The sequence below is a fragment of the Aotus nancymaae genome, unplaced genomic scaffold (assembly GCF_030222135.1).
Source record: "Aotus nancymaae isolate 86718 unplaced genomic scaffold, 86718_ANA_hifiasm-v0.15.2.pri h1tg000043l, whole genome shotgun sequence".
In the NCBI taxonomy this organism is placed as follows: Eukaryota; Metazoa; Chordata; class Mammalia; order Primates; family Aotidae; genus Aotus; species Aotus nancymaae.
This window is the reverse complement of record NW_026988457.1, coordinates 708,800-736,357: the sequence shown is the minus strand read 5'-3', so window position 1 is coordinate 736,357 and position 27,558 is coordinate 708,800. Positions and strand designations below refer to the sequence as shown.

Sequence of the window (27,558 nt, the reverse complement as noted above, 5' to 3'; positions counted from 1 at the left end):
AGAGATGAGTCCTAAGTCTCCATCTCTGTTAACTGGACAGGTGATGCCACCAACTGAAACAAAGATTATCAGAGGGTATTAGATGTGTGAGGAAGATGGTAACTGATTTGTACATTTTAAGTATACAGTTTTGTGCCGTTTGGGTTATTATTATTATTGCTTTTGTTTTTAATATAAACAAAAGGAAGTCCTGGGTGTCAAGTTCAAGAGGACAGGGTGGAAATGGTCAAGAGAAGAGATTTGGAAATGCTCAGCATATTTGTGGTATGACATTGACTGGAAGAGGTAGGAGCTGAGGAGGGCCTGAGGCACAGCATTGTCTGAGAAGCAAGCTCACAGAGGAAACCAAGTCGGAGCTCTCAGGGTAGCAGGAAGACAGTCTGGTCATGGAATCCAAAGGGAGGAAACATTTCCAGAAAGTGGAATCTGTTTCACAGTGTCCAAAGCAACAGAGGTCAAGAAAGACAAGGCTGACATCAGGTTATGAATATCTCAAGTAGATAACACCAACTGAGGCCTATTTTGGAAACTTATTGACAAAAGTCATATGATTAGATTACATTTCCCTTCAACAATTTCTGCTTGGAGTTGTTTCACATTACTCTTATCAGAACCATTTCGACAATCATCTACTAAGCGGTAATTGGTATAACTGAGGTCTTTTCGTCACATCTTACTTTGCCGACTTCATCAGAAGTAAACAAGCCTCTTCTTGAAACCAACAAAATCTCCTAACTACTCTATTCCATTTTGGCTTTTGCCACTTGAACATGGCACTGCCCAGCACAGTATGTGTTCTTCTGAGTTCAGTATGTCTATTTGTGTACGAGACAATGACTTAAGTCTCCCATCCATACCTATTATCGGAATACTATGGAAACTTCTCTTGAACAGCATATGACATTGTTTGATCTTCACTTAGTTTGAGCATATCATTTATCTATTTAGTCCACTTCTTTTCTCATTAGTCTGACATCATTTAGTTATGGCTGCTTAGAGCCAATGTAACCATAAGCAGAAATACAGATATAGACACTGCAATAAAATGTCAGTGCTTGGTTACAAGACAATTCATAATATACTAACATTAAAATTTCCAGGTCATTTAAGTGAAAACATAAAATCTCAAAATCCTGCAGACCCCCTTCCCTGAAGAATACACCTCTTGATCTACATTTCAGAAACACGGCCGGAGAGATTATGTCTGGTGAATGCTCACTGCTCTTTGCACGCTAGCTTTTATTTTTGATTTCGTCTCTCAGAGTCTTTGAAGGAAGAAGACTGGAGTGGGTACCCGGGAGGAGCAACAGTAGCTGTGGGGAAATGGGAGTGACAGGTCTTGGTGGTTTCCATATACTTGATTTTGGAATTGTTTTAACTCTTTACATATATTTCCATCTTTTCTTACCAAATAAAGGGAAATTTATTTGATGATTAACTATGGTGTTTTGATTTCTTTTGTGTCATCCACAGTGCCTAATACAGTGACAATTAACAGTCAGTTAAGTCTTCCTTAATATATACTCAAGCACTTAATACTACTTGAAAAAAAAAGACTTGCATAATGACTGTTGTCACCATAGAGATCAGCAGGAGAACTCATTAAGAAAACCTGGCTTCTTCTTTATGTGGAAGAGTAGGAATGCAAAGCATGGAAGTATATTGGACACTAATTATTTTCGCCCCATAAGAAAGGACATCTTCAGCCAGGTGTGGTGGCACATGCCTATAATCCCAGCACTTTGGGAGACTGAAGCGGGCAGATCATCTGAGTTCAGGAGTTCAAGATCATCCTGGCTAACATGGTGAAACCCCATCTCTACTAAAAATACAAAAATTAGCTGGGTGTGGTGGCGGGCACCTGTAATCCCAGCTACTCAGGAGGCTGAGGCATGATAATTGCTTGAACCTGGGAGGCAGAGGGTTCAGTGAGCCAAGATGCCACCACTGCACTCCAGTCTGGGCGACAGAGCAAGACTCCATCTCAAAAAAAAAAAAAAAAAAAAAAAAAAGACATCTTCTGATGACATTTAGAATTATCTAGTACTTAGCACAAAGTACTACAATTTAAAATATTATGTCTTCCTTGCAAACCGCATCTTATTCATTTATTCATGTTTGTATACCTTCTTTCCAATATCTATGCTCCATTGTTTGAAACTCTTAACACGTGCTTCATAAATGCTGATTTGAAGAAGCTGAGAAGTAAGATTAAGTGGGAAGTCCAAGGTTACCAGCTACTAAGTAGCAATTAGGACTCAAACCTAAGACGTTTAACTCTACCTTCAGTGACATAACTGTCATTTAAGGAGTGCTGAGGAAGAGAAAGCAGCTCTGACATCCAGGTGCTGACCGGGAGCTATCTGCTGGGCCTTGGTGTTGCTAAGAACTTTTCCGGACCATGGTGTTCCGTCCAGTGAAAACAATTTCACAGAATACCAAAGTCAGACAAGGGCATTCTGTAACCACGATCAAGACGAAAACGAGACCACATCATAATTTTGTCTGAACACAGACAACATTTAGGCATTAACCACAAAAATGACAAATACGTGTGACTGCTGGTTCTTTATTATTCATGGCTTAAGCCTCTGTCTAGACTTGACTCCTTCTAAATAAGACTTATTAAGATATCCAATCATGGAATTACCGCCACTTCCTGACAGCAACCAATCCAGAGTAAGGCCTTGCTTTCTTGAACTCTTCCCAAAATCATATAACACAAGCCCATAATAAATTCTAACACCTTCTTACTGAGATGCCCCCGCGGTTCCTCACGCACGCATTCCTCCTGGCTTCTAGAAGTAATAGCTCAATTCAGTTGCTACAAGCGTGTTCCTGGTGAGTGTGCTGAAGAGCACTGACCGCTCCCCCTATGCCCAGGGGCTATGCCGTTTATACACATTGAGGGTTTAATTAGATAACCTTGTAAGACTGTTAATATCCCCACTTGGCAGATAAAGATATGGAGGTTCATGAAAATTTAACTAGTTGCTTAATCCAACCCTCCGCTAACTCTGCATTGAGTACCCTCTTTCCTATACCCTCTGCCGGCGCCCACTCCCCTCTTCTGCGGGCACCGGCCCGGCGGACCGGGATCCTGCTAGGAGCTACAGCCCAAACATGTTACTTTTGCAACACATCTTTCATGTGTTTGTATGAGAAACGATATTCGGGTTCAGAAACGCTTTGCAACTCCAGAGCTGTTGAGCTTGCGGCGCGGCCCAGCACGCAGCAGCGGTGCAGCGTGACTGCTCGCTCACGCAGGATCCACTCCGGGCCTCCGAGGGCGGGTGCACGATCCACTGCCACTCTCCTGGGGGGAGTGACGTCGGGGCAGACCAATCGCCGCAGGGCCACCGGCCGCAGGGCCCAATCGCAGGAGAGCCGGGTAGGACAGCGACCGCGCAGGCGGCAGCCGACCCCGCCTCCTCGGCGGACAGCGATGCTCAGCTGGCGGCTGCAGAGTCACCGCCGAGCGCTGACCGGGCCGCGGACCGACCGACAGAGGAACCGATCGGCCGACTGCCCACCGTGCGGGAGCAGCAGCTGCCCCGCGCCCCACCGCCCCGCGCTGAGGCGAGTCCGCAGGGCCGCGGGGGAGCCGAGGGCTGCGCCGGGAACCGTGCAGGTGTCACGCGGGACGCGGAAGTGTGCTTGTCGTGGTCTGCTCTAAAATACGCTTGAGACTCCCGGACAAGCGTAATTTGGTCGAATTCGACGGGAAAGTCCCCTCCCCACCCCAGCGCCGGCCGCGTAGCCCGGGTTCCCCGTCCCTGCCGAGGTCACTGTCCCCGGCGCGTCCTCTGCTGCTCCAGCCCAGAGGCTGCTCTTGAACCCGGGCGCGCGTGAGTGCAGGGCATCCGAGGCGACGGCCCCGGGCACGGCCCGACCTGCGCCCAGCCTGGCAGGAAGACTGTAATCGTGGGGTGAGTTAAAAATAAGGCCCTTCCGATTGGGAGCTGCTTTTTAAAAGGCCCCCTCCCTGTCCGTTGTTAACACGCAGCAAAATAACAATAACAGTTGTGCAACTGTCGCTTCCCAAAAGGAACCTCGTTGTTGAACTTATGAAAAACCCTCTGGCAATGTACAGTGTGGGAACTGTACTGTGATCATTGGCTAACCAAGATGGGTGAGAATTTATTATTTCAGACTCAAAGGCGGCTTGAGTCCCACAATGTCCTAATCATAAAAATGGAAAGCATGGCAGCCTAAGGTGTTACAGGGCACTCAACTCCAAAGTAAAAGTTATTCTCTGAGAGAGTGCGCACTGCCTTTTCCGTTCTCTAGTTTGCTTGTTGAAACATTTACTCCACAAATTGCTCAAATTTCCCCTTGAATAGCCTCTGGGATGAGACTGATGACCTTTCTCCATTTTCTCCTTCTGTAGAATACAGCTACCTCCGCAGGCAATATGAAGATTTTATTTGTAGAACCTGCCATTTTCCTTAGCGCATTTGCTATGACTTTGACCAGTCCACTGACAACGCAGTATGTTTATCGGAGAATATGGGAAGAAACTGGTAACTACACTTTTTCATCTGATAGCAATATTTCTGAGTGTGAAAAAAACAAAAGCAGTCCAATTTTTGTATTCCAAGAGGTAAGAAATGACAATATCCATAGAATTTAATAAAAAGGGAATGTGTACCGAGCTTTTGAGTCAGAGGACCCTGCACTCATCATCCATTGCTCTCTCTATGGCAGCCATCAAAGTCCTAAATCCCAAACGTAATGGCCTTTACTCGGATCTCATCCCATTTGAAGTTTCCTGATAACTTTCAAATCTGCCTCTTCTTCTTAAAACACTCTCCTCTGTGACACTAGCTTTTCTCCTTTCTCTCGGAAAATTTCACCACCATGTCATCTCCTCTGTGGCTGTCTTCTTCCTTTGTCTTAAAAAAAAAAAGTCTGAAAATTGGAGCAGGGTGGGCTGCAATGAGCAATTTGGTGGACAGGAGTGGCTGAAACATGGTGCTTCTGTCTCTCCCTTGCTCTCTTTCTCCCCAATCTTTTTACTGTTTCTGCATGTCCCAGCTTTCAGGAACTCTAGAAGGTGGCCCATCACTGAAGACTGTGGGCCAGTGTCTGTCACAGGTGGGGTGTATTATTTGGTGTTGTCAAGTCAACCTTGGCTCTCATGTGATGAGGAGCAGCTCTGTGGGGACATCTGGAGTGGGAAGTACTCACCGTTGCCCTCACCAGAAATGTTTAGCCAGATATTAAGGAGCCTTTCTTCCTCTCTCTCCAGCATCCTCCCCCAATTTTTGTGTGTAAAACAGGAGGCATTCACCATTCTCCTGGTCCCTTGGGCAGTTTTTGATAAAAGTCTACCGTTTCAAAATTATCCAGATTTGGAAATGTTTTTTTCCTACTGTGCCTCAAAAACAAATCACACCTGTAAACTCTGAACTCTTCCTCTTGGGGACATTTTGTGATGGTAAAGGAGTGGTGCTGCTTCCCAGTGACAGATGAAATGAGTTAAAGGGAATTGAGTCACCTCCTGCTGGCTCTGCGAGTCTCTGTGACTGGGAAAAGAGCCTGAGAAGGAGGAAACTCAAACCACCCCAGAGCCAGGGTTCTAGCACTTCATGAGGTATCCGTCCACGTGTCAGGTGGGACCTTGCTGGGGTGAAGCCAGGCAATTCGGCACAACCTCTGATCTTATTCATTTCCTCATTCCCATGGGAAACATTTTCTCGGAAGTGATTATTTCTGAGCAGCCTGGAAGACATCAAGGTTCTGGCCTAGGGTAAAGTCATAAAAAAGAAGGGCCCTGGGTCTCACCTAACGGTCTTATCTCCCTTTAAGAATGGCTCCTATGTTATTCTGGGGAGTCAGAAGCTTCGCTAGGCTCAGAATTTCTTTTTATTGTGTGTTTATTCATGCATTAAACAAGTTTATCCCACATTATCCTGTGGTGGCAAGGATAAGCAAAATGGTCCTGAACCAGAGAAGCCCAGAGTCTCTCTAGGTTGAGAAAAACACACATAAAAAGAATAGAGTTTAACAAATCCTCTTTTTCTTTTACTTTCTTTCTTTTTTTTTGAGATAGGATCTTGCTCTGTTGCCCAGGCTGGATTGCAGTGGCGCAATCTCAGCTCACTACAACTTCCGCCTCCTGGGTTCAAGCGATTCTCCTGACTCAGCCTTCTGAGTAGCTGGGATTACAGGCATGTGCCACCATGCCTGGCTAATTTTTGTATTTTTAGTAGAGATGGGGTTTCACCATGTTGGTCAGCTGCTCTTGAACTCCCGACCTCGTGATCTGCCTGCCTTGGCCTCCCAGGTGTAAGCCACCGTCCCTGGCCAATAAATCCTCTTAGTTTCAAAGTTGGGGTCCTAGAGCAGGGGTGCTCTTCATATTTCGGCCCTGGAGATATTTGTTAATAAACATAATTTCATCCTGGAACCTCTAACACAGTGTTTTTTAACCTTGATTGCACATTGGAATCACCTGAAGAGTTTATTTTATTTTATTTATTGTTTATTTATGTATGTATGGTATTTTTTGAGACAGGGTCTCATTCTACTGCCCAGGCTGGAGTGCAGTGGCATGGTCATAGCTCACTGCAACCTTGAACTCCTAGGCTCAAGGGATCCTCTCACCTCAGCCTCCTGAGTAGCTGGGACTACAGGCGTGTGTCACTACACTCAGCTAATTTTTAAAATTTTTTTGTAGAGACAGGGTCTTGCTATGTTTCCCAGGCTGTCTTAAGTTAGCCTCCTGCCTGGGCCTCTCAAAGTGTTGCGATTGCAGGCGTGAGCCACCGAGCCCTGCCTTATTTTATTTATTTAATTGACAAATAATCATTGTACATATTCATGGCATATGCAGTGATGTTTTGATACCTACAATGTACAGTGATCAGATCAGGCTAATTAGCATATCCGTCATCTCAAACATCTCTCATTTCTTTGTGCTGGGAACATTCAATATCCTCCTTCTTGCCATTTGAAACTATGTAATGTATTACCTTTAACTGTAGTCACCCTATGATGCTATGGGACACTAGAACTTATTCTTCCTGTCTAGCTGTAGTTTTGTAGGTTTTAACAAATCTCTCCTTATAAGCTCATCAATTTCTGTATTTGATTCTGTGCTGTCCTTCAGCCGACCGCTAGGAGCAGGCCCTCTGGTTGCAGTGGGAGGGACCTGGGAGGAGAAGACTAGAATATCTGGGGAAGTCTGCTGCTCTTGCCCTTTTGGAGTGAGGGGAGACAGGCCTTGGTCCAGCCAGCTTGGTGACTTCTGCAATGGTACAGGTGGCAGGTGTTGGCCCACCTCCAGCCTGGCCCAGCTACTGAGAAACCCCTACTGCCCAGAGCAGTGGTCTCATGTCAAAGATTTTTGCCAAATTTTCAAATTGATTTTTTTCATTTGTTGTTTCTTAATTGGATTAATATGCAAGAGAACCTACTACTCTAGGTCCCTTCCCTTAAAGTTGGTGCTCTTAGACCTCCAGGAACCAGAAACCACCCCTACCCTCACCCTGCCACCCACACTGGAGTCGTGGCCCACTCTCTGTTTGCTCCTTTGGATAAAGGAACATTTTTGCTTCCCAGGAGGTACCACCATCACCTTCAGTGATTCATTCAATGACTAAAAAAGGCTTAAATCTGTTTTTTAAATCAGCTTAGTATTTCCCAGTGTACAAATGGCACATATCGGTTTTTATTTTTATTTTTGTTTTTTTTTGAGATGGAGTCTCAGTCTGTCACTGGAGTGCAGTGACTCAATCTCAGCTCACTGCAACATCTGCCTCCCCGGTTCAAGCAATTCTCCTGCCTCAACCTCCCAAGTAGCTGGGATTACAGACGCCTGCCACCACACCCAGCTAATTTTTGTAATTTTAGTAGACACGGGGTTTCACCATGTTGGCCAGGATGGTCTCGATCTCCTGACCTTGTGATCTACCTGCCTCGGCCTCCTAAAGTGCTGGGATTACAGGCATGAGCCACCGCGCCCGGCCAGCACATACTCTTTATATTAACTTTGGAAAATACAGAGAAATGGCAAGCAAAAAATGTTTTAAGATCATGCAAAACTCCTTCCATCAAATAACTAGTGTAACGATTGGCACCTCTTCCAATCTGTGTGTGTATGTCGTCTGTCATTGTCATTTTGGCCCTTGGAAGTTGAGTTTCTCTTACTCCTCAGGTCATGACACACCACCACCTTTATTTACTTTATATTTTTATTTATTTGAGATGGAGTCTCACTCTGTCACTCAGGCTGGAGTGCAATGGCGCAATCTTAGCTCACTGCAACCTCTACTTTCTGGATTCAAGTAATTCTCCTGCCTCAGCCTCCGGAGTAGCTGGGACTACAGGCATGCATCACCTTGCTGGGCTAATTTTTGTATTTTTAGTAGAGACAGGGTTTTGCCATGTTGCCCAGGCTGGTGAAACTCCTAACCTCAAGTGATCCATCCACCTCGGCCTCCCAAAGTGCTGGGAGTATAGGTGTGAGCCACCGCACCCAGCCTATTTTTTTTTTAAATTTATTTTAGAGAGAGGGTCTCACTATATTGCCCAGGCTGGTCTCAAAATTCCTGGGCTCCAGCGATGCTCCTCAGCCTCCCACAGAGCTGGGATTACAAGCGTGAGCCACCACACTCAGCCATGGCACCTACCATCTGCAGATAGTGTAAGGCTCCTCTTTCAATTTTATCTTATTTTTAATTCTTTTATTTAGTAAATAAAGGAATATGTTTCTCACTAATCTATTTGTGGAGACAGAGGTTAAAAAAAGGCAACAGCCAAGTGCTTCCTAAATAAAGGTTAATTTTTTTTGTATTTTTTGGTAGAGACAGAGTTTCACCATGTTGGCACCAAGCTGGTCTCAAACTCCTGACCTCAAGTGATCCTCCTGCCTTGGCCTCCCAAAGTGCGAGGATTACAGGCATGAGCCACCATGCGTGGCCAAAATCTGGAACTTTTTGATCACTGTTTTGAAGCCACAAGTGTAAAATTCCACACATAAGTTCTCAATGGAAACCGTTCTATGCACAAAATTATTTAAAATACTGTATAAAATTCCCTTCGGGCTATATGTATGAGGTATATATGAAACATAAATGAATTTTGTATTTAAATGTGAGTCCCATCCACAAGGTATCTCATTATATACATGCCAATATCCTCAAATCTGAAAAAATCCAAAATCCAAAACACTTCTGGTCTCAAGCATTTCAGATAAGGGTTATTCAGTCTATACTTGCTTTATGTACTGGAAGAAAATGTAAGCTCCATTAGTCCTGCCCATGCACCAGATTCCCCACCCATAACCTACTGGCCACAGGGAAAAAAGCATGCACCATGATATTTTTACACACATTGGGTAAACTACATTGTCTTCTTTTTGTTTCTTTGCAGGAAGTTCAGAAAAAAGTGTCACGTTTTAATCTGCAGATGGACATAAGTGGATTGATTCCTGGTCTAGTGTCTACATTCATACTTTTGTCTGTTAGTGATCACCACGGACGAAAATTCCCTATGATTTTGTCTTCCATTGGTGCTCTTGCAACCAGCGTTTGGCTCTGTTTGCTTTGCTATTTTGCCTTCCCATTCCAGCTTTTGATTGCATCTACCTTCATTGGTGCATTTTGTGGCAATTATACCACATTTTGGGGAGCTTGCTTTGCCTATATAGTTGATCAGTGTAAAGAACACAAACAGAAAACAATTCGAATAGCTATCATTGACTTTCTGCTTGGACTTGTTACTGGTCTAACAGGACTGTCATCTGGCTATTTTATTAGAGAACTAGGTTTTGTGTGGTCGTTTCTAATTATTGCTGTGTCTCTTGCTGTTAATTTGGTCTATATTTTATTTTTTCTCGGTGATCCCGTGAGAGAGTCTTCATCTCAGAATGTTACTATGTCATGTAGTGAAGGCTTCAAAGACCTATTTTACCGAACTTACATGCTTTTTAAAAATCCTTCTGGTAAGAGACGAGTTTTGCTCTGTTTGTTACTTTTTACAATAATCACTTATTATTTTATGGTAATTGGCATTGCCCCAGTTTTTATCCTTTATGAATTGAATTCACCACTCTGCTGGAATGAAGTTTTTATAGGCTATGGATCAGCTTTGGGTAGTGCCTCTTTTTTCACTAGTTTCCTAGGAATATGGCTTTTTTCTTATTGTATGGAGGATATTCATATGGCCTTCATTGGGATTCTTACCACTATGACAGGAATGGCTATGACTGCGTTTGCCAGGACAACACTGATGATGCTTTTAGGTGAGTTCCAAGTGTAGCTTTAGAACTATGTATTTGATATTCATATGAAATTAATTTGTCTGTTGGGACAAAACTTTAATATAAAGCCCTCTATTTAAGCCATTCTAGTTCAATTAAAGGGAAATAGCTAGTTTGCCAGGAGTCAATAAGCCAAAAGCTAAATTTGCTTTAAAAATTTAATTCACTAGGCCGTGGACGGTGGCTCATGCCTGTAATCCCAGCACTTTGGGAGGCTGAGGTGAGTGAATCACCTGAGGTCAGGAGTTCGAGACCAGCCTGACCAACATGGCAAAACCCCATCTCTACTAAAAAAAAATACAAAATTAGCTGGGCGTGGTGGTGCATGCCTGTAATCCCAGCTACTGGGGTGGCTGAGGCAGGAGAATCGCTTGAACCTGGGAGGTGGAGGTTGCGGTGAGCCGAGATCACACATTGCACTCCAGCCTGGGAAACAAGAGCGAAACTCTGTCTCAGAATAAATAAATAAATAAATTTAATTCACTGAATAACCACAATTTCCTAGATTTGCATATTTGCCACAAAATTGTTTTGAAGAACATTCTTCTTATGAATGAGTTCTTCAGTATAGCTTCATTAAAGTGAACATTTCTTAAAATGCTGCTAAGAAGACAACTTTCCATAAAAATATTTAGGACAATGGTATAAAGTATACTGAAAGTATTTATAAGGAAAAAACTATATCAATTTAATATATTCAAGAAGGAATTTTTTAAAGACAGATTTTGCAAATTGATCTTTCAGCAAATCGACCATTTCATGAACTGATTTTTGATGAATTGCTGGTTGGCAAATTAGACTGCTTCCTTAACAATCTACCTCATAACTGTTTTTGCAGGGTTCGAATGAGATACTGCATTGGAAAAGGCTATGGAACTATAAAATGAGACTCTGGGAAAGGTCCAATTTACTCTTTTCTCTAATAAAAGTGTTAACCCCTTGCTATCTTGCAGGGAAGCAGTGTGACCAAACAGAATTGGGCCTGACTTCCCTCTAGAGTACTAGATGATCTTGGGCACGTTACTGAACTACTCTCAGCCCTCATTTTCTCATCTGTAAAATGGGCGTGGTACTACCTAATTTAGAGGGTTACAATGAATACTAGGTAGGTGTCAAGCACTCACTTAGCACAATGCCTACCATTCAATAATGGCCAGTTTTTCTCCCTGTCTCCCTGAGAGCTGCCAAGGCTAAGTAAGTTAATCTATGTGAAAACACTTTGATAACTGTAATCTGCTGATGCCATATATAGCTGTTTTATGATGTAATTAAAAGCACTACTGACTATTAAGAGTCCTAATTGAAGACCAGGGGTAATTTATGCTTATAAACTTATTCCACCATAAAGATGAACAGGCAAGATGATAACCAGTTTACCAATAAATGAATCAATATAACAAAGGCATGCTAACACTAAGAGTGCCAAGTCTGAAAAAGCACAAACAAAAACGAATTAGGTTAATACATAGTTAAGGAAAATAAGCAGGTCAGTCTTAATCGGCAGATTATATAAATAGATCTAGACCTAAAAATTACACGGACTCTCATTCTTTGTACTGGAATAAGAATTCTAGAGTAAAGTAACCTTAAACTGACCTGTCCATAGTCTACTTTAATTCATCAAACAGAATTCTACAATTCATTAGTTCAATTTTTAGGTGCAGTGAGTTCGGATGCTTGTAGAAAAGGAAATATTTAGACAGAGTGAAAGTCTTTCCCGTTTTAAACTGGCCGTTAGCTTTCAGAATGAGCCAGTGATTTTGAATCCTTTCTCCCACAGCCAGGGTGCCGTTCCTCTTCACTATCGTGCCGTTCTCTGTTCTGCGGTCCATGTTATCAAAAGTGGTTCATTCTACTGAACAAGGTAAGTTTAATTTGTTTAAGAAATATCATGAATCTACCATCTGCACCAACTCAAATCTGTGTACAATCAATGTTTAATGCTTCAGAATAATCTACAGCCCTTTTCATGCATGGATCTCCTTTTGAGTAAAGTGGTAAGCTTTAGGAAAAGGCTTACACTCTTGCAAGGGAGCCCCTGCCTAGGGCCTGGTACTTTAGACAGCTCGCTTGTCTCTGGCTGTGCCCCACCCCAGGAAGAAAGGAGACCTCAGGGCCAAGTGGGAGATGCCTGCTGGGAGCTTACCATGTCTCCTTCCTTCTAGACTGCACTCTGCCCACCTGGGTCCCTGCAATTCCCAGCCCAGACAGCTCTGGGCTCATGTCCCGTGAGGGCCTGGATGATCCTCTTCCTCAGCCACCTTCTCCTGAGGGTGGACTGTGCCCAGAGTGCTCACCTGTAGACCAAGGAAGGAGCCAAGGGGCGACTCCTTAGAGAGGGTCTGGCTGGACCGTGGAATCGCAGGGTGGGGGTCCTCTACACCCACATGTAAATGACCCTTTCTGAGAGGGTGGTGCAAGGGATAGAGCAGAATGGGGGTGGGCTCCAGCTGGGCAGCAAGGCTGAGGGTCAGCTCACCCTGGGCCACCCTGTCCTACATGGAACTCTGAAAACATCTGAGAATCCTAAGCGTGTGCTAGCTTCTAGATCATTCATTACGAAGAGATATTTTTCACAGTAGGAAGGCAGAATATATTTTAGTTAACAGTTTGTTAGCCAAATTTCAAATAACTGACAACTTTTAAATGCTTAAATCCTTAGATTATAATATATAGGCCTCTAATGATGTTCTTACACTGGCCACTACAAATGTCACAGCTGGGCCTGACCCAGAGTCCTGGCAGAAAGGCAGGTCCCACTCAGCTGGTTCCATCAAGAGACTTTCATGAAGGCCATTATAGAGAGTGGGCATCGTCGAGGCAGCCAGAGAGATGCCCCGGATAGGAAGCAGAGAAGAAACACTAAAGCCTCTCTCCTCCTTCATCCTTTTAACCAAGTGCAGCAGGGACTCGGGCAAGCAAGAAAGTCCAAGTCATACAATCTGTGGGGTCAGCCTCTCATGCACAGAGCAGGGCACACAAAGTCAAACAGTTGAAGGGGCGGGCAGGGTGGGCAGAGAATAACCAGGATGCATCAAAGACAAAAATTAGATTTCTAGTGAGAACTAGTTACTCGTTAGATATGAGGTATATGGAATTGTCCTCCTTCCCTTTCGTATCATCTGAATCTTATTAGACGTTGGCATCTCCTTTAATGTCAGTTCTTAGCCCGGTGCTGTGAATGTACTTATTTGATTACTTATGAATAATTCATAATTATGCTATTGTATTTATATCAGTTTAGTCAACGCTGGAGAAAACTACATATTTCAGTAAATTTAAAAATATATTTCTTATCCTTTTCTTTTTCTTTTTTTTTGAGACAGAGTTTTGCTCTTGTTGCCCAGGCTGGGGTGCAGTGGTATGATCTTGGCTCACTGCAACCTCTGCCTCCTGGGTCCAAGCAATTCTCCTGCCTCAGCCTCCTGAGTAGCTGGGATTACAGGTGCCCACCACCACACTCGGCTAATTTTTGTATTTTTAGTAGAGATGGGATTTCACCATGTTGGCCAGGCTGGTCTTGAACTCCTGACCTCAGGTGATCTCCCCCGCCTCGGCCTCCCAAAGTGCAGGGATTACAGGCGTGAGGCACTGCACCCAGCCTCTTATTTTTCACTTATAAGATATAGTTATGTATTCACACAGCTGTTTATAAATGATGTGATGATGATTACCTTGAAAACTACTACAGAATGGAAAAATGTATGTGAACTATGTAAAAATCTATCTGCTTCTTTGGATTATGCAGTAGTTTCTTAGATATGACACCAAAAGCACAACAACAAAGGAAAAATTGATAGATTAGACTTCATCCAAAAACTTCATTCAAAGTTTGTCCTTTGAAAAATTTTTGTGTTTCAAAGGATAACACCAAGAAAGTGAGGCCAGGCGCGGTGGCTCACACCTGTAATCCCAGCACTTTGGGAGGCGAGGTGGGGGAGATCACCTGAGGTCAGGAGTTCAAGACCAGCCTGGCCAACACGGTGAAACCCCATCTCTACTAAAAATTCAAAAAAAAAAAAAGGAAGAAAGAAAGAAAGTGAAACGACAACAGACAACCCACAGAACGGGAGAAGATATTTGCAAATTATATTTGTCTAATCAGGAACTCATATCCAGCATATTTAAGAACTCTTAAAATTCAACAACAAAAAGGCAACTCAGTTTAAAAATAGGCAAAGGATTTGAACAGAAGTTATACAAATGACCAATAAGCACATGAAAATCCTCAATATCATTAGCCATCAGCGAAATACAAAGCAAAACCGCAAAACCACTGAGTGAGACCCATTGGCCAAAATAAAATAGGCCATAGCAAGATGTGGAGAAATTGGAGCCCTCATACACTGCTAGTGGGAACGTAAAATGGTGCAGCCTCCATGCAAAGCAGTTTGGCAGTTCCTCAGAAAGTCAGTTATGATTCAGCAATCTCTCCCCTACTTAGACACCATGAGAAGTGAAAGCATATGTCCACACAAAATCTTGTTCATGGCAGCATGATTCACAGCAGCAAAAAAGTGAAGCCTACGCAAATGTTCATGAACCGACAAATGGATAAACAAAATGTGGTTTATCCATCCAGTGAACTGTTCTTCCGCAATAAAAAGAAATATCTTGTTACATGCCATAACATGGATGAACTATGAAATGATTATGCCAAATTTAAGAAGCTAGTCGCAAAAGGTCATATATTGTCATATAAATACGATTCTGTTTATGTGAAATATCCAGAATAGGCAAATCCATAGAGACAGAAATTAAATTAGGCCTTGACTGGGGCTGGGGAAGGGGAATGAGTACTTAATGGGTATAGAGTTTCTTTTTGGGATGATGAAAATGTTCCACAGATAGTGGAGATGGTTGCAAAACTCTGTAATATACTAAGAACCACTGAATTATAGACTTTAAAAGGGTGAGGTTTGTGGGATGTTAATTATAGCTCAATAAAGCTGTTGGGAAAAAATTTTCCTGCTTTGACTTAGACCTAAAATAGAGTTGTCAAGATGTATAGTTTATTTTTGTTTACATTCGATTTAGTTTATAAAGGCATTTAAAAAGTCAGTTCGGCCAGGTGTGGTGGCTCACACCTATAATCCCAGCACTTTGGGAGGCCATGGTGGGAGGATCACTGAGGCCAGGAGTTCAAGAGCAGCTTCGGCAACAGAGGGAGACTCTATCTCTACAAAAAATAAACATAAAAAGGTCATATCATACTGTTAAATATAGTAATATTTTTAAATGTTTAGTGTACATTTTGGCAGTTCTTTATTGGAATTACAGTAACTGTGAATTGTGACTTCATTATTCCAGGATAGTTAAATTACTTTGTCGTTAAATGCAAGCTAAATAATCTTTTGGATGGTGTCAACATTTCTGTAACTAAATGTATTCCCATCCTTCACCATTATTTAAATCGGCAATTTTTGTGAAAATATTATACACTTTAAATAATCAGAGGAGTGGGGAAATACTGCCAAAGTTTTCAGACGCCTGTCATTATTTCTATTACCTTAAATAAGAAAGGTGAGAAAATGAAATTCTGGTAATTATTTTGAAATCTCTGTGCTCTGCACCAAGTGAACGCAGAGCTGAAGCTGCCTTCGACTATTTTACTTGGGCATCACTCATATACTCCTTGTGATTATAAATTGGGATACAGTAAAACAGACTTGATTTTTGAGGTCTATTGGATTAAAAAAAAACAAACAGGATTTAAAAGATAAATTCAGTTGTTCTTATCCTTCAATCCTGTTTTATCTCTGGCAACTATTAAACCAGTTGAAATGCTCAGAGAAGCTGAGCAACGAGCTAAAGCTACTTCATAATAGTATGGTTCCATCAGAACAAACGGTGCACTGTCTGACCTATTTCCCATCAAGAACAGATGAAAACCCTTACATAATAGAACCGGCACTGTGCAGTCTGTTTTCCATAGCACTATTCCTGGCTGCCGCAAGAGATCAGAAATAAAAGAAAATAATGTAGTCAGACAAGTAGAAGAATGTCCTTCCAATTAAACTGACTTAATGTATTATCATAAATCATGGAGGCAGTAAGTCTGCATGCTACTTGGTGACTGGTAAATGGGATCCTGAGTTAAGCTTTTATTCATTCATTTGACAAATATTTATTAAATGTCTGCCATACACAAGGACAGCTGAGCCCTGGAGATATAGCTGTGAGCAAGGCAGATGTGCAAGGCAGAGCGACAAAGCTTTCATTTTAGTCAAAGAAGACACATAAGTGAGCACACAGTATTTTGCAGAGATAGATGTATATTTTTGAATGCATGCCCTATCATTCAATGAATAATTTGAAGCAATATATGAGAATTGTACAACAAAATGAAAAAGTTTAAATATAAAAATCAACACACAAGTCTAAAAGATCAAGACCATGGGGAAAATTAGAATATAAACAAAATCATGTCTAATTTTGAGAGGTAATCCTCAAGCTTGGCCTTTCCTTCCTATCAGTCCAGGCAAACACAATTATTTACACGATTTGTATTGTCAATAAGAAAAATACGTTACAGTTTATCATGGAAAAATAAACTTGGCAAAGTAGGGAACAAGCACAGTGGCTTGTCGACGAACTCTGCAGAAAGCAGAAGCTTTCTGAGACCAAGAAAGCCAGGTCAACCTGACTGAAAATGGTCATGAAATTTTATTCAATCTGGTGATGCAAAATTTGACGAAGAGGAAGAAAAGCACATGAAGATGGCCAGCCTGTCTTTTGGAGGTTTAACTCTTCAGTTGACATCGTCTTGGATTCCAGACACAACTAAACATCAGTAGCATAGTGTCTGTTTCTCTCTGATTGTGAGCTTTTACTGACCGTGCAGTCATTTTAGACTTTATGAACGATGCTGAGTGGCCTACCCTTGACCAAATTTGGTGTGTAGCAAGTGACCGTAGCAGAATCCCCACTCTTCATCTTGTAAGGCACCTTAGGGCAGAGGCAGTTGCAAGCAGTAAGGTGGAAATGTATGTTTTAAAGAGTCGCTTAATATTAAACTGTGGCATAAACCTTCACTAGTGCACAGGATGGTTGATTCGATGCGTCAAACATGCAAAATCTAGTGGTGATGGAATTTTTTGGTCACTTTGAAGAGAGGGATAAAATTCCAACTGCAGAATGTATGGTAAGAATCCCCTCTCTGCCTGCAGCCGTCACTCTTGCCAGACTGAGGAGCATGTAAGGTTTTCTTTACCTTTCAAAAGGCTCTTGCAGGAAGCATTGCTTGTTCAGAGCCATCCTGCGCTTTCAGGCGTCACACACAGATTAGCACAGGGATGGAGGTGGGAGACAGCATCCTGAAGAGCAGGGGTAGCTGTGGCTTTGCCTGGGGCTGTGGCAGAGAGGAGACACATGCAGTTTTCAAATGAGTCAGCTGCAGTGTCTTTTTAGCTTCGCCCTGTGGACACTGGAACTTGGCTATTTGGAGTTTTCAACCTCTCTCACATCGGGTCCAAGGAGAACCTTTCCCTTCGTTTCCTCAGCTGTAGAATGGGCTGCTGACGTCTCAGGGATTTTGGGGGAATAACTGTCATTTCATTCACCGATGTTTACTGTTTTCCATGAATAACAAGTGTCTCCATTAGTTTGTGTTTGTTGTTGTGTAATTCTGCCTTTTCTTTTTCTCCCTCTATATCCCTACCCCAAACAGGCACCCTGTTTGCTTGTATTGCTTTCTTAGAAACACTTGGAGGAGTCACTGCAGTTTCTGCTTTCAATGGAATTTACTCAGCCACTGTTGCTTGGTACCCTGGCTTCCCTTTCCTGCTGTCTGCTGGTCTGTTACTACTTCCAGCAATCAGTCTATGGTATGTCATGATTTGTAATCATTTTATCAAAGGGCATAGAGATTCAGTGAATCCATTAACCGCACCAGTAAAATCACATAGATCTGTTGAAATTTTGCCTCAGAATGTGCTTTTCTCAAGAACTTGCAGACATGAAGTGCTCACTTTGGCAGCACATATACAGAATTGGAACAATACAGTGAAGATTAGCATGCTCCCTGTGCAAGGATGACATGAAAATTCATGAAGCATTTCATATTTTAATGAAATAAATTTTTTAATTAAAAAAAAAAGAGAGCCAGTCATGGTGGTGTATGCCTGAAGTCCCAGCTACTCAGGAGACTGAGGTGGGAAGCTCATTTTGAGCCCAGGTGTCTAAGACCAGCCTGGACAACATAGCAAGACTCCCATCTCATTAAAATAAACAAATAAAATAAATAGACGTGAAAGCATATGTCAATAATTTTGGGAGACTTAGGAAGAAAAAGAGTGACATGACTGAAGAATTAAAAGAAAGATTGTGTTCGTTATAACTCCCTGCCTTTAAACCACTGATTAAATTAGTATCTAAGATTAGAGATGTATACCTTCAAACTATGATTTCCCAGAGTACAATATCCCCTGATGGTCAAAGTGAGATTGATTTTCACATGGATTCTTGTATAAATGACAAAAGCAGATAGGATATGCTGACTATAGGGTTCTCTTTCCAGAGTGGGCTTGTTTAATGGCTTTGTCTTGTTTTAATGACTTGTTTAAACTTTAATGTTTAAATGTTTTAATATTTAAATATTCAAATTAAAGAAGCACAAAATTCCATTTATGAATAGTACATATAATGAAGGGATAGAAGCATAAAGATAAAGGCAATATGTATGCCTTTTTTGCTTTCTATTTAACAAAAATTGTGAGCCAACTAGATGAGTGATTGCTGAAATGTCCAAGCAAATTTATTTGATGCATTAATCTGTTTCCACTGAGCTCTATTTCATGTGGCTGATAGCATAGCATGGTGGCTGCCAGAGTAACACAGTGATGAGAATCAAGGCAAAGGGGGCACAAGAAGCCAGGCTTTCTTTGCTTTCTCCTAAGCACTTTGGGCTGAGGCTCTGAGTTAGGGAGGAAAGTACCTATAAACACAGGTGTTAAGCATCCTGCCAAGATGACAAACTCCTTAAAGGGCTGGCTCATGTCTTATAGTAGGAGCTTGGTACATAATGTCTAGTGAATTCTGATACCTACATCTGTGTCAGAGAACAACAGTGTTTGTGGTTCCTCTAATTTTGATGAAAAGTTATTTATACTAGTTACCTTTTTAAAAAGAGACTATTTAGCTGTTGAATTAACTACATTACAAATACATGCTGTGCTGGTGAGCACATGATGAGACAATTGATCTTATACATTGTTGATAATGTGCTTATTCGGCTATATCATAAAGCAATTCATGAATGTATCAAAAGCTTTTTCTTTAAAGTTCATAGTGATCGATCCACCAATTCCTTTTAGAAACATACTCTGAAGAAATAATCAGTAATGTTGTCAAAAATTGATATATAAAAACGTTAATTACAACAAAAAATTTTAAATGACCAAACTGTCCAACAGTAGGAGAATGTTTAAGTAAATGACGGTACAGCATAAAAAATGACTTAACTAATAAGAACTGTAGCCAGGCACGGTGGCTCATGCCTGTAATCCCAACACTTTGGGAGGCTGAGGAAGGAGGATTGCTTGAAGCCAGGAGTTCAAGACTAATCTGGGCAACATAGCGAGACCCCCATATTTACGAAAAAAAGGTTTTTTTTTTTCAACAGAGTCTCACTCTATTGCCCAGGCTGGAGTGCAGTGGTGTGATCTTGGCTCACTGCAACCTCCACCTCCCAGGTTCAATCCATTCTTCTGCCTCAGCCTCCCGAGTAGCTGGGACTACAGGCGTGCACCACCACCTGGCTAATTTTTTATTTTTAGTAGAGATGGGGTTTCACCATGTTGACCAGGCTGGTCTGGAACTCCTGACCTCAGGTGATCTGCCTGCCTCAGCCTCCCAATGTGCTGGGACGACAGGCGTGAGCCAACATGCCTGGCCAAAGAAAAAAAAATATTTTTTAAAAATTAGCAAAATAAAATTTAAATTAAAGAAAATAATTGCATACATGGTGGGTGGAATAATGGGTAATTCTAATTTTATTCTTCATATATTTATAAATTCTATAACAGATAGATAAAAGGCAATTGTCCTTTCAATAATGAGGTAAATGTAGATGGGCTCCTGAGATTCCTTTTATCCCCATACTGCTTAATATTTTAAAAATCGGAATTACATGCTGTATTACCTCCAAATGTCCATGCTTCCGAGCTTCAGTTATAGCTATTCAACAGGAACTTCAGTAATGACTTTGGTTATAACTATTTTATGTGAACTACACAGAGTTAACAATGGGACAGATGGGATATCTTAAGGGTCTAGAAGAGAAAAAAATCATGTAGTTTTAAAATTATTTTCATAGCACCATGCATGAGTCAGCTGGATTTAAAATGCCAGGATACTCCTCCTGATAATTTGCCCTAATTCATTAAAAGCTATGTAACTGGGAAAAAGGTTGGAAAACAGATTACTCATTTAGATATTGTCTTAATCTCAATTTTAAAATCTCTGGTTTGCTTTTACAGTGTTGTCAAGTGCACCAGCTGGAATGAGGGAAGCTATGAACTTCTTATACAAGAAGAATCCAGTGAAGATGCTTCAGACAGATGACTGTGATTTAAACGACAACAAAAAATCTATTAATGCACGTATTATATACTAGACTTCTGAAGACTATAAATGAATCCCACAATCAGTGCTTCATTGATAACCAATTTCACATATCCTTTCTTCTAAACTGAACAGTCAGAGAGACAGCTCCTGGCTTTAGCTTCTTACCGTACCATGCACTTTGAACACTTTGTACATATCATGCAATATACTTGCAATACACAAAACAAATCTCAAGTATTCCTCACTTTTGAACTTAGAAGAGAAACATTAAAACTTAAGGGTGTAAGGAGGGATCAAGAAACTTGATAAGTCAAAAGCAATAATCTCTCTGACATATTCCAGGCTCTCACACTAAGGCCAAAGAGAAAACTCTTTACATCAGTTTCTTCATCAGCACAATGGGTTTCTGGCCTCTCTCAGGGATTTTGAAGGCATAATGAAAATTATGATGAATCACTCATTGGTAGGAAAATAATGATGTAAGTTTCAAATATGTATAATATAATTTTACCTATACTTGATAATGCTTTGTTTTCTAGAGCCTATTAAGCTGCTATTGATAGTCAGAGCTTATATACTATAACTTCTGAAGACTATACATGAAATCCACAATCAGTGCTTCATTGATACAAAATCCTTAAAAGGGAGGCACTTTAAAGAATATATATTTTTTACTTTTCTTAATATGTTTCATCAGAGACAGGAGTGATAATATTTCTATATGTAATGGGTAATTGGGAAAAAATAGATTATAAATAAAATTGCTCTAAAGAAGTTAAAAAACTGAATGATGATATTTTCGGGGGGAGAGATCCAAGATGGCTGATCACTAGCAGCTCCGGCTCGTACCTCCCAGTGAAAGCACAGAGAACGAGAGGACGCCACACTTTCAGACGACTATTTGTTGCTCACGGACCAAGAGATTCCCAGCAGAGGAGCTCCACAGGTCACCAGGGTGACTCTTGTGGCCAGCGTGGCAGTTTTGCTGGTGCCTCAGTGCGGCAGTTCCTGGTGCAGAGTCCGGAGATTCCCAGGCAGAAAAGCATCATCAATCTTAACACCGCTGTTTTGGCCGGCGCAGTGGATTGCTCAGATATTGGCGCTGGGAATCAACAAGTTGGATGTCTGCTCAGAGACCTAGTTAGAAAGTCAGTAATTACAAAGACGACAGAGAGATAAATATATAATGAAGGGAAGAAACCAGCCTAAAAAGGCAGAGGAATACTCAAAATCAGAATGCCTCTCCCTCTACAGGGGATCGCAATTCCTCATCAGTAACGGAACAAGGCTTAATGGAGAACGAGTGTGTTCCATTATCAGAAGCAGGTTTCAAAAGGTGGGTGATAAGAAACTTCTGTGAATTAAAAGAACTTATTCTAACCCAATGCAAAGAAACTAAGAACCTTGAAAAAAGGTTTGATGAAATGTTAATGAGAATGGACAATTTAGAGAGGAATATAAGTGAATTGATGGAGCTGAAAAACAACACAAGAACTTCGCGAAGTATGCACAAGTTTAAACAGTCGAATTGATCAAGCAGAAGAAAGGATATCAGAAGTCGAGGACCAGCTTAGTGAAATGAAACGAGAAGACAAGATTGGAGAAAAAAGGATAAAAAGGAATGAGCAAAGTCTCCAGGAAATATGGGACTATGTGAAAAGAGCTAATTTACGTTTGATAGGTGTACCTGAATGTGATGAAGAGAATGAATCCAAGTTGGAAAATACGCTTCAGGATATCATTCAGGAAAACTTTCCCAACCTAGCAAGGCAGGGTAATATTCAACTCCAGGTAATACAGAGAACACCACAAAGATATTCTTCAAGAAGACCAACCCCAAGGCACATAATTGCCAGATTTATTAGGGTTGAAATGAAGGAGAAAATACTAAGGGCAGCCAGAGAGAAAGGTCAGGTTACCCATAAAGGGAAACCTATCAGACTTACAGCAGATCTCTCAGCAGAAACCCTACAAGCCAGAAAAGAGTGGGGACCAATATTTAACATCCTTAAAGAAAAGAACTTTCAACCCAGAATTTCATATCCAGCCAAACTAAGCTTTACGAGCGAAGGAAAAATTAAATCTTTTGCGAACAAACAAGTACTTAGAGAGTTCACCACCACCAGGCCTGCTTTACAAGAGCTTCTGAAAGAAGCACTATACATATAAAGGAACAACCAATATCAGCCTTTCCAAAAATATATCAAAAAGCAAAGAACATTAACACAATGAAAAATCTACACCAACTAATGGGCAAAACAGCCAGCTAGCATCAAATGCCAGTATTAAAGTTATATATATTCTAATTGGATAAAAAGCCAAAACCCATCTATATGTTGCATCCAGACCCATCTCACATGCAACGATACACAAAGACTCAAAACAAAGAGAAGGAGGAAGAATTACCAACCAGAGAGTAAAAATAAACAAATAAACAAAAAGCAGGAGATGCAATTCTCGCCTCTGATAAAGTAGACTTTAAAGCAACAAAGATCAAAAGAGGCAAAGAAGGACATTACATAATGGCAAAAGGATCAATGTAACAAGAAGAGCTAACGATTCTATAGATCAACGAGACAAAATTAACAAGGACATCCAGGACTTGAACTCAGACCCGGAACAAATAAACTAATAAACATTTATAGAACTCTCCACTTCAAATACACAAAACATACATTACCACCTCACACCTATTCCAAAAGTGACTACATAATTGGAAGTAAATCACTCCTCAGTAATCACATAGCATTTCATAGGTTTAAATGAAACATTTGTTGGCTGCTTTTTTGTTATTTTCTTCCTTTATTCCTTCCTGTCTACATTATTAAGTATAATTATTGGTATAAAAGAGGTTTTCAATACCCATTACTAGCCTGGGCAAGAAAGCAATACTCCCATTCTCTCTCTCTCTTTCTCTTCCTTTTTCTTCCTCTTCTTCATTTTTTTCTTTCTTTCTTTCTTCAAAAAAAAAAACTGAATGAACAGCTAATAGTGGTATAAAGTAATTAATGTTTGGGGCCAACACTTGTTCCTTGTGTCAGTAAAAGGATATTTGCATTCCATGATCCCCAGCTGAGAATTCTACCGCTAGTCTTTCTTACCCAGCTGTTGTCCATCCTTGTTCAATTAGAAATACTGATGAGGGCATTTTTAAAACACCGATCTTGTACTCTTTAAATGTGAATCCTTCAGTGTCTGTCACTGCTAGGAAAAGGATCAAACAAGCAAGCCAGCCATGATTTGACCCCTTCCCATCTCATTTCTTACTGCCATACACTCATCCTGAGGTCCACCTTGGTCTCTAAAAACACCATGTGGTCTCATGCTTCCGTGTCTTTTCACACACTGTTCCATTTGCTCTTTCTCCCACATTACATTAAAATTTTCAGGTCTCAGCCAGAACATTGCGTCTTCCGCATAGCAGCCTTCTTCACATCCCTCCTTACTCCCCAGTCCCTGCAGGGCTTCTGTGGCTCTTTGTGTGCACTTCAGTCCCTGCATTTTCCATCCACTTGCAATCGTTTGTTTCTGCCACCTGGCAAGCATCGCCTTGAGTACTGGGACAACCTTTGATTACTCTTTATATCCTCAATAAATGTTCGTTGAACTAAACGAAATGGCTACAAAATTTTATTTTTACTTGTAAAAATCATTTAAAGCTATATATGTAATGCCTTATGAGAGTAACCACTGTTATGCCAATCATTAAGCCAGCCTTGCAAACAAATTGAAAAATACGCCAGCTTATACACTATAAAATTGATTTAGAGTCTTTTCATATGTCCTTTAATACTTCCCATTTCCTAAGATACCATAAATAATAACACAAATACCCTAAAGTGCAACTAAATGATTAACTTCATTGTAATCTCTTGAAAGCAGATACAGTCTTCTGTTTTATAGCATTGCTTAGGGCTTTAAGGAAATCAATGATTGCTTGGCCAGTGAATAGCACTCATAATTTAATAACTAGAAATTCTTATTTGAATTTCTTATTTCCAAGATCATTCCTTTCAAGTTTAGCTAATATCTTCTGGGCTTGGGGCCCATGTAATAACTAAGTGATTCTCAGATTGATTAATACATTTTTGTTTTCCTTCCTGTCCAAGGTTCTTCCCGAACCAAAAGAAAAAGCATCTTACAGTTTATAAAGTAGATCTTCATTCTCCTCATTTTACAGAAGAGAAAGGTAAGTCTCACAGAGATTTGGCTTGACCATGGTTACTCAGTGCCTGTCAGCATGACACATGAATGGACTTGACCCTACTGAGATTCTTCATAGCTAGGGTTTGCAGTAACAGATTATAAGCCCCAAAGCAAGAATTGTACACGTGCAGCATCATGTACCCATCAAAAACACATTAGCAAAAAACTGTACCCAACTAAACTGCCTATAGTTATTATCTTTTTTGAGCTTAGACAAGATGGTCTATAAAGTCTCTTCCAGCTCAACATTCCACGGTTTTACACATCTCACCTGAACTGAAGAGCTACTATGTAATACAGTTGAAGGGTTAACAGATGGTTCCTCAGTTGAGCAAAAACTCTATTTGAGATGTAGCAAGTATAGCAGGAGATTAGATTGAGGTGACCCAGGGCAAAAATGTAGCACAAATGAACTTGCCGTCTCCAAAGCGTCTAGCCTAAGAGACAATTAGTAAATGTTGTGTTGAAGAGACTAGAGAAGCATACAAGCTGATGGGATGGGGAAATATGGACTCAAGACAGAAATGAAAAAAAAAAAGATCTACTCTCCCATTGTGTAACCTGATTATCTGAAGAAAGAATGTTAATGGAAGAACTGGTCTTTATGGAGCCCAGATAAAGTGAAGTCAAACAGGAAGAAGCATGTTCCATGTTATCCAGCAGTGTACAAAGGGGGTTAGATTACCTCATCTACTAGAAATGAAGGTTCTCATCGTTAGAGAGGACTAGTCAATGGGATTGTCCGCAGCCTGCACTGCACAGCCTCAAAACCATCTAAATCTGTTTTCTCCACTTCCATACTCACTAAATAATCTAATTACTCATTCAATGCCCAAAAATCTTCACAATAAGAATAGGGTGCCCTGGGTTCAGGATTCTTTTAAAGAAATCCCTCCATGTGGGAACTATCTGGGGAATTAAAAAATAAAAATATATTAATTGATAAAAATCTCTGGCCTCATGTACTAGAGATTCTGCTTCAGTCAGTCTGCAGTGGGGTCTTAGAATCTATTTCTAAAACCTCCCCAGGTGACTGATATACATCCAGACCTGGAAACTACTGCCTTAGATGAGTGATTTTCAACCCTAAATGCTCATTAGAATAATCAGTGTTGGGGTGGGAAGTAAAATGAATACGAACACCAAGTCATATTTTCATCCAGTGGTTCTCAACCTGCCAAGTCAAATCACCTGGGGAACTTTTAAAACTTCCCATGGCCTTGTCTCAGCCCAAACACATTAAATGAGCATTTCTGGGTATGAGATCCAGACAGTACTTTTTTTCAAACATTCTCCAGGTGATTCCAGTATGCGGCCGGGGTTGAGAATCACTACTCTAGGTCAGGGTTTAGAAAATGTTTTCTGTAAAGGGCCTGAGAGTAAACAGTTTGGGCTTTGTGGATTATACAGTCTGTCACACTACGTAACCTTGCCATTGTAGCACAAAGCAACCAAAGACCATACATAAAGAAATGGGCACAGCTGTGTGTGATCAAGATGCGGCCTGGCCCAAATGGTTTCATCGCTAAACATTTATGGAATAAACATATCAATACAGCTTTTCTAGAAAATAGAAACAAGGAACACTTGCAACTCATTTTATGAGGTCAGCATTACCTTCATTTAAAACCAGACAAAGAAGTTACAAGAAAAGTAGATTATGAATTTATATCCCTCATGAACATAAAAATTCAAAACAAAATATTAACAAATCAAGCAATATATAAAAAAGATTATACATACTGGCCAAGTGAGGTTTATCCTGTGACTGCAAGCCTGGCTCAACATTTTAAAATCACTTAATCACTATATTAATAGACTAAAGGGGAAAATTCCCCACACGATCATCTCAGTGGATGCAGAATAAACATTTATCAAAATTTAGCATCCATTTATGATAAAAATTCTCAAGAAACTAGGAATCAAGCTGATAAAGAATATCTATTTTATTTTTGTAAAAGCTTACAGCTAATAATACTATATGGTAAAAGGCCTGGCTGCTTTCCTACTAAGACTGGGAATAAGGCAAGTGTATCCAGTCTCACAACTCGTATTCAACACCAAACTAGAAGACCTAGACATAAAGCAAGAGAAGGTGATAAAAGGGATATAGATTGGGAAGGAAAAAGTAAAACTGTTTATCTGCATATAATATGACATAGAAAATTCTAAAGAACCTTCGTTAAGCTGGGCTCGGTGACTCACGCCTGTAATCCCAGCACTTTGAGAGGCTGAGGCGCATGGATCACGAGGTCAAGAGATCGAGACCATCCTGGCCAACATGGTGAAACCCCATCTCTACTAAAAACACAAAAATTAGCTGGGCATGGTGGCGTGCACCTGTAGTCCCAGCTACTCAGGAGGCTGAGGCAGGAGAATTGCTTGAACCCGGGAGGCAGAGGTTGCAGTGGGCCGAGATTGTGCCAGTGCACTCCAGCCTGGCGCCTGGCAACAGAGTGAGACTCTGTCTCAAAAAAAAAGAAGTTTCATTAAGAAAAACTACTAGAACTAATAAATGA

The 27,558-nt window shown here is 40.9% G+C and overlaps 1 protein-coding gene and 1 non-coding gene across 8 annotated transcripts; both read left to right on the top strand.

Moving 5' to 3' along the window:
• The first annotated feature begins 3,560 nt into the window (after positions 1-3,560).
• SLC46A3 (solute carrier family 46 member 3) lies at positions 3,561-23,790 on the top strand. 7 transcript variants are annotated; one of them, XM_064361717.1, is made up of 6 exons: positions 3,561-3,579; positions 4,391-4,603; positions 9,379-10,249; positions 12,048-12,131; positions 17,937-18,093; positions 20,746-23,790. In XM_064361717.1, the coding sequence occupies exons 2-6, from the start codon at positions 4,415-4,417 to the stop codon at positions 20,828-20,830; spliced, it is 1,386 nt and encodes a 461-aa protein (XP_064217787.1). In that variant the 5' UTR covers positions 3,561-3,579; positions 4,391-4,414; the 3' UTR covers positions 20,831-23,790. The 7 variants fall into 7 exon arrangements, with proteins under 7 accessions (XP_064217787.1, XP_012292622.2, XP_064217788.1 ...); XM_012437199.3 differs by lacking the exon at positions 3,561-3,579 and adding an exon at positions 3,622-3,929; XM_064361719.1 differs by lacking the exons at positions 3,561-3,579; positions 20,746-23,790 and adding exons at positions 10,438-10,487; positions 11,106-11,167 and having other exon boundaries at positions 3,962-4,603; positions 17,937-18,025.
• LOC135268821 (U6 spliceosomal RNA) lies at positions 18,230-18,335 on the top strand. The gene has a single exon (XR_010337157.1). It is a non-coding gene; the product is annotated as a U6 spliceosomal RNA (small nuclear RNA).
• Positions 23,791-27,558: the final 3,768 nt, after the last annotated feature.

Excerpts from the sequence above, each read along its gene's own strand:
- SLC46A3 (XM_064361717.1), top strand. The coding sequence starts at position 4,415 with ATGAAGATTTTATTTGTAGAACCTGCCATTTTCCTTAGCGCATTTGCT. Across the intron at positions 10,250-12,047 it reads AACACTGATGATGCTTTTAG|CCAGGGTGCCGTTCCTCTTC; the intron begins GTGAGTTCCAAG and ends TTTCTCCCACAG. Across the intron at positions 18,094-20,745 it reads CTTCCAGCAATCAGTCTATG|TGTTGTCAAGTGCACCAGCT; the intron begins GTATGTCATGAT and ends TTGCTTTTACAG.